Source organism: Tupaia chinensis, unplaced genomic scaffold (genome assembly GCF_000334495.1).
Source record: "Tupaia chinensis unplaced genomic scaffold, TupChi_1.0 Scaffold145396_1, whole genome shotgun sequence".
Taxonomy (NCBI): Eukaryota; Metazoa; Chordata; class Mammalia; order Scandentia; family Tupaiidae; genus Tupaia; species Tupaia belangeri.
The window spans coordinates 2324869-2334836 of record NW_006205257.1 but is presented as its reverse complement, the minus strand read 5'-3'; the positions used below and the strand labels follow the sequence as shown (position 1 = coordinate 2334836).

General features: G+C 42.7%; 1 protein-coding gene across 2 annotated transcripts in view; it reads left to right on the top strand.

The window, feature by feature from the left end:
• The window catches only part of PDCD5 (programmed cell death 5), an 8873-nt gene extending 2422 nt beyond the window's left edge, over positions 1 to 6451 (top strand). For both annotated transcript variants that reach the window (XM_014583999.2, XM_006167991.3), the window contains 4 exons: positions 2870 to 2931; positions 4819 to 4910; positions 5875 to 5946; positions 6275 to 6451. In XM_014583999.2, coding sequence (XP_014439485.1) covers positions 2870 to 2931; positions 4819 to 4910; positions 5875 to 5946; positions 6275 to 6322 — 274 coding nt within the window. In that variant the 3' untranslated portion in view covers positions 6323 to 6451. The remainder of the gene's footprint in view (positions 1 to 2869; positions 2932 to 4818; positions 4911 to 5874; positions 5947 to 6274) is intronic.
• The last annotated feature ends 3517 nt before the right edge of the window (positions 6452 to 9968 follow it).

Genomic DNA, 9968 nt, shown 5'->3' with positions numbered 1-9968 from the left:
TTTCAGCCAAAAACTTCAAAAAAAAAAAGGGGGGGGGGAAACTCATGTCGGGCGCATGTGCTTGTAAGCCCAAGATCCCCAGAGGAGAATGGAGGTGAAGAGATTGCCATGGCCATCCCTCCGGCAGGTGACTTCTTGTTTTCTGTCTCTCTAGCAAGCGCATGCACCCTATAGCAAAAAAATCTCTCTTTAAAAAAATAAAAAAGTAGTAAAATATACAGAGAATTTACCATCTCAGTCTCTTTTTCTTTTGTTTACCAAAGGGTACATGCCCACACAAGAGAGAGAGAGATCACTTTCCAGGGGTGCATGGTCATGCCACAATCCACTTCCTCCATTTGTCTATTCTGTCAGGATTTGGGACAACCCTGCACATGCGCCCCCACATGTTTTTAAGCTGCTGGGGTCAGGATTCAAACCACAGTTGACCATGTGAGATCCAGCTTGTAGTACTCTGCACTTAACCATGGTAAAGCCCATCTCAATGACTTTAAGTGTACTGTTCATTAATATTCATTATATCCACATCATTGAACAACAGCTCTCTAGAACTTTTTATCTTGCAAAACGTACCTGTTAACAACTCCCCATTTTCCCTTCTGCCCTCCTGCTGCCTTTTAGCTCCTTCATTCCTTCAGCAAATACTTAGTGAGCACTTGCTAGGCAAGTCAGGGAAGGATCGGGAAAGCACAGATGGTAGGCGCTTGGGATAGTGATACGCATGGCCATCCCTCCGGCAGGTGACTTCTTGTTTTCTGTCTCTCTAGCAAGCGCATGCACCCTATAGCAAAAAAATCTCTCTTTAAAAAAATAAAAAAGTAGTAAAATATACAGAGAATTTACCATCTCAGTCTCTTTTTCTTTTGTTTACCAAAGGGTACATGCCCACACAAGAGAGAGAGAGATCACTTTCCAGGGGTGCATGGTCATGCCACAATCCACTTCCTCCATTTGTCTATTCTGTCAGGATTTGGGACAACCCTGCACATGCGCCCCCACCATGTTTTTAAGCTGCTGGGGTCAGGATTCAAACCACAGTTGACCATGTGAGATCCAGCTTGTAGTACTCTGCACTTAACCATGGTAAAGCCCATCTCAATGACTTTAAGTGTACTGTTCATTAATATTCATTATATCCACATCATTGAACAACAGCTCTCTAGAACTTTTTATCTTGCAAAACGTACCTGTTAACAACTCCCCATTTTCCCTTCTGCCCTCCTGCTGCCTTTTAGCTCCTTCATTCCTTCAGCAAATACTTAGTGAGCACTTGCTAGGCAAGTCAGGGAAGGATCGGGAAAGCACAGATGGTAGGCGCTTGGGATAGTGATACGAACAAAGTAAAACCGTATGGATTTCATTGCTTCCGAGATGGACATTTTTTTCACATCTTAACATCTGAAATTGAGATGGATTTTATAATTAGTCACTCTCGTCCCAGATTCTTTCAGCGAGGATTTACTTCTGTTTCTGCCATCATTTGAGAACATTTCTAATCCAGGATCTCTTCAATTCTCTACTCGAGATACACGCCTCCCCTCTTTGCTGGAACTGTGAATTCAGACTGCAGCCCTGTGAGAACAACTCTCAAGTTTAAATTCTCAGAAATTGTTATTGTTTTTAGGTGTTTGCTATAGGACATGTGTGCTTGCCAGAGAAAGTGAGAAATCACTCCCTAGGCGGTGGCCAACCGGCTGTCTCTTCTCTTCCAGTCTCCTCTCAGGATCTTGGGCACACATGCACCAGGTGTGATCTTCTAGCCCTAGGTCCCAGGCTCAGACCGTAGTCAGCCATGTGGGATCCAGCGCCTTAACCTCCATGCCACCTCTTGGCCCACTCAGAACTTTTTCTTCCTCAGAGCAGGACGCGTGCCAGTTTCCTTGCTGTCCCTTTCTGCATGGCATGTTCATTTCTCATTTACCTGTGCTGACGCCATTCTCTGATACCCCAGCTTTGAGTGGGGGTCTCTTATTAGACCTCATCTGCATTATTATTACTTTTTTTTTATTCTTAGATACATAAAACTACGGTACATCATACATGTGAGGGCATCTTAGGTTTGGTGAAATAGAGCAATAATAGTTCATGACAGGGTGGTAGCATTGAGGAGCTATCAGATGTCTTGTGGAAGTGAAATTGAAGCCATGTTCTCTGATCCAACCCTAGGGCATCCGAGCTGGAGTACAGCCAGCCTTAACTCCCTCCCTAATTAAGCCAAAGCACCTCTGCACCTGTGGTTTGTGTATTAGGTTCCTTGAAGGACTTCCATTTGAAGAAAAGGGGAAAAAAAAAAAAAAGATACTTTAAGGCAGTTTGAAGCCACTGTGCATCAACACGAACTCATTCTCACTTGAGTAGGTAGGATGTTTGCAAAGTTGTCATTTTGCTCCCCTCCCCATCCCCAAAATAGCACTGAGAGTCTTTACACATGGGTTCTGGTTCCAGTTTGGCCATGGTTCCCTATGTCTCTCTACCATAGCTTCATCTCTTAAGGAAATGTACAGATTTCTCCCTTGGTCCTTGGAATTGCTTGAAATCACACTACAGATTTCCACACCTGTCACACACTAGGTAGTTAACGAATGTTCATAATAATGGTTGAACTGGCACTCCACCCTGATGTATGAAAATGTAAGGCTTCTATTTGAGAGGTGGGTTTATAGCCAGGTAATACCACGCTAGCTCTCCGAGGGCCTAGTGGGTCCTTGTACTTAATGCAGCTGCCGCCTTCTCACAGCGCTTCCCCTGGGACACTCTGCAGTGCAGGCTTCTGTCCTGAGAGACATTTAGAATGAGTTCTTTTTTCATATGTTCAATAGAACAATGACAGCTTAGTCCTAATTTTGCTTGACCTGTGTTTTTGTTGTAGGGAAGCAGAAATGCGAAACAGTATCTTAGCCCAAGTTCTGGACCAGTCAGCCCGGGCCAGGTGTAAGCATCTTCCATTTCCTTTACTTTCATAACATTGACCTGAGTTAGTTGAGTAGAGAGCTATATATGCAGTTATTGTTACCTCTTTTTTTTTTCTTTTTTAGTTTGCTTGCGGGCAAGTGTGCCTACCAGAGAGGGGAACGGAGTGAGAAAGCACCTCCCCATAGGGGATGGTCAGTCTCTTCTCCAATTGTCCTTTGGGAATTTTGGGCATGCACAAACATGTGCCTGGAGTGTTTCCAGGCCACCTTGTCCAGGACTCAAACCACATAGCCAGCCAGCTGCCTTAACCACCACATCCCTGGCTGGCCCCAGTTATTCTTATCTTTAGATTAAAATTTGTTTAACCTAGAAACACTTGAGATATAAATTACTTGTAAAAAGTACAGTTTAGGGACCAGCAGGCAGCATGGTGGCTGACAGTGGTTCAAGTCTCGGACCTGGCAGCTTGAAAATCATACATGTACGTGCACAAATTCCTAAGAGCAGAATGGAGAAGGTATTGAGGCATGGCCGTCTCCTGTGTGTGTGGGTGATTTCTCTTTTCTCTCTCTCTCTCTCTAATGAGCACACACACCCTATGGCAAAAAAACAAACAATATTTATAAATCTAGAAAGTTTATTGTACTTAATAATAAAAATGCCAGTTCAGGGAACCAGCAATTAGCATAATGGCTATGTCGCTGGACTCCCACGTAGTTGACCATGGTTCGAGTCCCGGACCTGATGGCTTAAAGCTCATGCGGGGCGCGTGTGCGTGCGTGCCCAAGATCCCGAGAGGAGAATGGAGGAGAAGGGATTGCGGCGTGACCATCCTCCCTGGGGGATGATTTCTCGCTTCCTGTCTCTCTGTCTCTCTCTGTCTGTCTGGTGAGCGCACGCGCCCTATAGCAAAAAAACCTCTCAAAAAAAAAAAAAGTGCCAGCTCAGTTCTTTCTTACCAAGGAGATGTTCTCTAACCACCTACTGTTGGCTCTTTGGTAAAAAGTCATAACGTATTTTTCATAGAAAATACTTTTTTTCCGACAACCCCATAGGTAAAGTAGTCGAGTCAGTCACAAAATGTTACTGGTAGTTGACATGGGCTTTGGGAACTTAAGGATTGGTTATTGTAGTCTCGGTTTTGCTATATGTACAGAGTTTCATAATAAAAATCAAAGAAACCATGCAGAAAGAAAATAAAATGAGCCAGTTAGAATAAACTGCTCTCTTTATGATAACCTAAAGCCCAGCCGTAGATGGATCGCTACCATTACATGTGTGTGGTAATAAGCAAATGAGTTTTCAGAGGGCAACCAGCTATTTTAAGAAAAACGAACGCATGGGGCTTAGAATCTGAGAACCCAAATTGAATCTTGCCTGCACCACTATGTGCAGCTTGACTGAGATTGACATGGCTGAGCTATAGTTTTTACTTCGGAGGTGGGAGATTAGAATAGGGCCTTGCCATGTCACAGTCCTCCCAGGTGGCCTCAGCCTTACGTCAGCACCCAGGGCACGCTGCCATGGCTAGACCTTTGTTTGCCCTTGTCTAAGAGGAACAGTGAGGGGCCATCAGGTGGGTTGGTGGTTAAGGGCACTGGACTCACACATGGCCGACCATGGTTCAAGTCCTGGACCTGATGGCTTGCTTTCTCACTTTCCCTCTCTCTCTTTCTCTGTCCCTCTCTGGTCTAATTATAAAGTTAAATAAAATAACTTTTTTTTTTAAAAAAAAGGAATAATGATACCATATGCCCTGTATATGTATTACTTTGCTCGTTAAAAGACATAAACAAGCTTAGAAAGTGCTTTGGGAATATCAGTGCATAGTTTTAAGGTATAAAATAGATATACATACATTTCGTCCTGATGCCTTTTTGAATATATATATTTTTTTCTTTTAAGTAAGTAACTTAGCACTTGTAAAGCCTGAAAAAACGAAAGCAGTAGAGAATTACCTTATACAGATGGCGAGGTACGGACAGCTAAGTGGGAAGGTAAGTCTGGACTACCTTGAGGGCATCTGCCTCCTGTCACTCACTATCGCTTCAGAAGGTCAATTTTATCTCCATTTGATTATAGAATTCTTGTTGACTCTTGGAAGAATTTTTAAAGGAGAAACTAGTCGTACCTATCACAGATTCTAAGAGCTAACTACCTGCCTTGCCTAAAGTCCTCTGCTCTTTCTTGACATGGCTGTGGAACCTTGTGGGGCACGTGCGACCCAACAACTGTTAGCTTACATTGCTCCAGCACTAGAAACAGGGTTTGCCAGGGGTTCCAAGGAAAATACCACCAGTGTTGGTAGCAGTTAGGCTTATTTAATGACGAGGCGCTGAAATCCCTTGCTATTATGTGTTGCTCTAATGCCACAAGTGGCATCTCCTATCTCCTGACGAGCCCCACCTTCCTCAAGACCCAACAGCCTGGGTCTGGAACTTAATGGAACTTCTAGGGCAGAAGTGAAAATTTCATTAAATATTTAGTTTGTTTATTGTCTATATGCCTTTTGAAGAAAAAAATTGTTCCCAGGCTGTACTGGGATGCCCACTGCTGCCTCTGAACCCCTCTCCCACTGGGAGCCACTCGCATGTCAAAAGACATACAGTTGATCTCTTTTGAGTGTGACTTCTGTCCTTCAGGGTGGTGTCTTAAGGATAGAGACTGTCTTTTTCCCTTGCACGTAACACAGTGGTGTGCACGGCTGCTGTCTGCTAGTGGTGATACAGTTCTGAAATCTCTGTTAACTTTGGATGGTCCTGAGGAAGCTGTTCGATGGGCACTACCTCCCTCCCACTTCTCAGTGAGGAACAGCCCGGCAGGTTTTACTCGGAACTTACACCGATAGTTAAACCAGCTTTAGTTCTTCCTCAACACCCCAGAAAGGTTGTAAAATTGTTCACTCTGCTGAAATAAACTCTTTGTTTAAAAAAGTACTGATTTACCTTCTGGTTATCCTAGGTATCAGAACAAGGTTTAATAGAAATCCTTGAAAAAGTAAGCCAACAGACAGAGAAGAAAACAACAGTTAAAGTAAGTTTCCCCAAATGCATGTGGCAAAGAAAAGACCGATGTTTTCCATGTTAAATGTGAAATCTGCATCTTCCATATCAGAACACCTTTCAGCCTGTGGACACTTCTGTAACATACAGAAGTTTGGGGACAAAGGCTGAATATATTTAGGGGGTCTAGTTTTTAAGGCCATTGCCTCCCCATCCCCCATCCCAACTTCCTAGTTCACTGAGTTGCTTAAAAGACACAAAAATGTCTTGTTTAAAGTAGGTAGAAGTTTTGCTTCTCAGAAAACCAGAGTTATGCTATATTAAATATGTTATGACACTCATTTAATTTCCACCCCCAGTTCAACAGAAGAAAAGTAATGGACTCTGATGAAGATGATGACTATTGAACTAAAAATGTTTAGAGACTGGAACTTAATGGAACTTCTAGGGCAGAAGTTAAGATTTCATTACATGTTTACTTTGTTTATTGTCTATATGCCTTTTGGAAAAAAATAAACTTGTTATGCAAAATAAGACTGTGGACAAATTGTTTTAGTGCCATAGCCAAGGGACCAAGAAGTTTTGTTTTTTTTTTTCTTTTTTTGAGAGATTTTTGCTAAAGGGCTTGTGCACTCACCAGAGAGACACAGACAGTGAAAAATCACACCCCCATTCTCCTTCAGACCCCCGGGGTGGGGGGGGGTGGCCCTGTTACTGTCTCTTCTCCTCCATTCTCCTTCAAGATTTTGCACATTCACACATAAACGCCCAGCATGACTTTCAAGCTGCCAGTTCCAGGACTCGAACCGCAGCTGACTAACTACATGGAAGTCCACCCTAACCACTATAGCACCTGCTGGCCCCACCTCCACAAGCTTTTGAACATACAACATCATGAATATGTCCTTTGCAGTTGTGATATTAGTGTTAGGAAGGGGAGAGAGGCTGCTCTAGCCTTCTGTAAGAAGAAAAGAGCAGCAAGTGACATTGTGCAAATTAAAGCCACGGATTAAATGGAGCCAGCTTTAACATCTGAAAAGTCATCAGAAAAGTCATGATGCATATTTGCACAGAAAAATACATCCTGCCTTTTCCGACAGCCCAGTATTTCTAAGACCTAGGTTCCGAAAGCAAGTAAGCTGTTTCTCTCCCTGCAGATACTGTTTCCATCTAATGTAAGAAAATCCCTAGCTTTGATTTTTTTTTTTTTTTTAAGAGAGATTTTGGCTATAGGGTGCGTATGCTCACTGGAGATAGAAAACAATAAATCATGGCCACACCACAGTCCCTTATCCATTCTCCTTTCGGGATTTCGGGCACATAGGCACATGCACCCGGCCTAAGTTTTAAGCAACTGGGTCCAGGACTTGAACCGCAGTCAACTACGTGAGAGTCCAATAATGTAACCATTACGCATCTGCTGGTCTCTGAGTTTTTTTTTTTTTTTTTTTAATACTTTACAAAGGCATTGAGATGAACTTATCTAATAGCACATTCTCATCCAAAACTACTGGAGCTGAAAAAATAACCGAAATAACTAGAACATACTGGTAATAATACTTAAATAATAACAAACATGTTTGTAAGAGAAATTACTTCTAATTATTAAAATACAGTCGAGACAGTTGAGCAAGTTAAATATTTTGGGAGAAATGTGAACTGATAAAAACGGCAGGTGAGGCCGGCAGGTAGTATGGTGGTTAAGGCGCTAGACTCCCACATGTGGACTCCCACATGGCCGACCGCAGTCGTGAGTCCCAGACCTGGCAGTTTGCTTTCTCACTTTCCCTCTTGCGCTGGTCAAATTAATAATAATAATAAACAAAACAATTCTTTGGGGAAATAAAAACTACAGGTGACTGAAAGCAAAGATGTCTTATATTTTATATTCTAAGGTTATGAAAACCTTTATTTATAAATTTAAACCATAAACTTAATTATCAACTAAGCTGTTTGGTAATAACCTTTTAAATGCCTTGGTCCTGTGAGACCCAGGCCGGGAAGCTCCTAACATTTAAAAAGATGAATAGGATTAGTAGGAAATTGACAGGAAACGTGCTTTACAGTCCCAGTCTCTGCTCTTGCCAGCTTACTGCTAATACACTGTTAACTCTATTAGAGACTGCACTGTTTAGAAATCTGTAACTAGTCAGTGAAGCAAGTTAAGGTTGGAGTAAGTGTCTAATATCCCCAAATAAATGAATGAGTAGAACCATTAAGAACACATATGCCGAGGCTGGCAGGCATTAAAGGCGCTGGATTCCCACAGGGCCGAATGTGGTTCAAGTCTTGGACCTGATGACTTGCTTTCTCCTTTTCCTTTTCCCTCTCTCTGGTCAAATTAAAGAAATAATAACAAATGGAATTAAATAAATAATTCTTTTCAAAAAAGAACACACATGCCCTGAATGGTTTTCAACCTGCCAGGTCCAGAACTTGAACCACGCAGTCAGCCATATGGGATTCAGCCCCCTTAACCACCACTCTTATCGGCTGCTTCAGCTGATTCTCAGTTTTGGTACATGCTCTCTCTCAGAATAACAAGGTTCTAAATGCATCCACTGATATGAATGTGTGTAAAGATGGTCAAACTCTTTCAAAAACCTGTGAGAATGAAAAGTGATTCTGTGTATAGGAATACAGGCTTTTGCAGGCAAAAGGACAATGGAGTATATTGCAGTGTAGGAAGTGGTTCCTCTAAACTATGGAAGAAATCAGTGAACGGGCACTACTTTGAACTCAAAACATTTTACACAGGGAACCAGCAGTTAGCGTAATGGCTGTGTCGCTGGACTCCCACGTAGTCGACCTCGGTTCGCGTCCCGGACCCAGTGGCTTAAAACTCACGCTGGGCACATGTGTGTGCATGCCCAAGATCCTGAGAAGAGAATGGAGGAGAAGGGATTGCGGCATGGCCATCCCCCCTGGGGGGTGATTTCTCGCTTTCTGTCTCTCTGTCTCTCTCTGTCTGGTGAGCGCACGCGCCCTATAGCGAAAAAAAAAAACTTCCCCCCCCCCCAAAAAAAAAAGAAAAAAAACATTTTACACAAAATGTGAATTCAGGCATTACCAATTTCTGAACTGTCAAATCTAGTTTTTCTCTTAAGTGGAGAACATATTTGGAGGTCAACAGGTGGTATAATGGTTTTAAGGCACTGGACTCCCACATGGTCGACTACAATTCGAATCCCAGACCTGTCGGCTTGAAAATCACACCAGGTGCATGTGCATGTGTGCCCAAAATCTCAGGAGAATGGAGGAGAAGGGACTGCAGTGGGGCCATCCCCCTGAAGGGTGATTTCTCACTTTCCCTCTCACTGTCTCTCTCTCTCTCTCTCCAGTGAGTACACACATCCTATGGCAAAAACCTTTAATAAAAGAAACTGGAAAAAAGTATTTTAAAAAGTAATCATGATAGCTCATACTGCTTTCGATGAGAAGAGCAAACTTCTCCCCTAAGGTTGTCAGCCATTCATGATACTTAATCTCTAGCTGAAGGTCATACCAAGCTCGAAACTGCCAAGTCAGAGGCTCCTGCCAACCTGCCTTGACCCTGGCTGGCTCTGAGATGTTTAACAAATCAAGCCCCATACTTTTCAACCTGTTGCCTCATTGGACAAATCTCATAAAGTTGATTGTTACAGGGGTGGTGATGGAAGTGTTTTCAAATTACATCACACCACCCCAAAACTGAGGTGGTATCAAATGGATGTATCTACATTTTGAGAATGCCAGTGCTGATAAACTGTCCAGGATAAAGTTTCTCCATTAGGGTAGAACCACAGAGTACCACAGCAACTAAGTCGGTGAGGCAGTTTTGTTAAACGCAGAGAAAAGGAAAAAAAAATCAAATTATCAAAGCAACAATGCTATTTCTGCTTGGACTAGGAAGCTGTATTATATTCATTCTTCTGATTTTATATTTTTGAGAGAGATTTTTGCTATAGGATGCATGCACTCATTGGAGAGACAGGCAGCAAGAAATCACTCCTCCAGGGACCAGCAGTTGGCATAAGGGCTGTGTTCCTTGACTCCCATGGAGTGAACGACAGT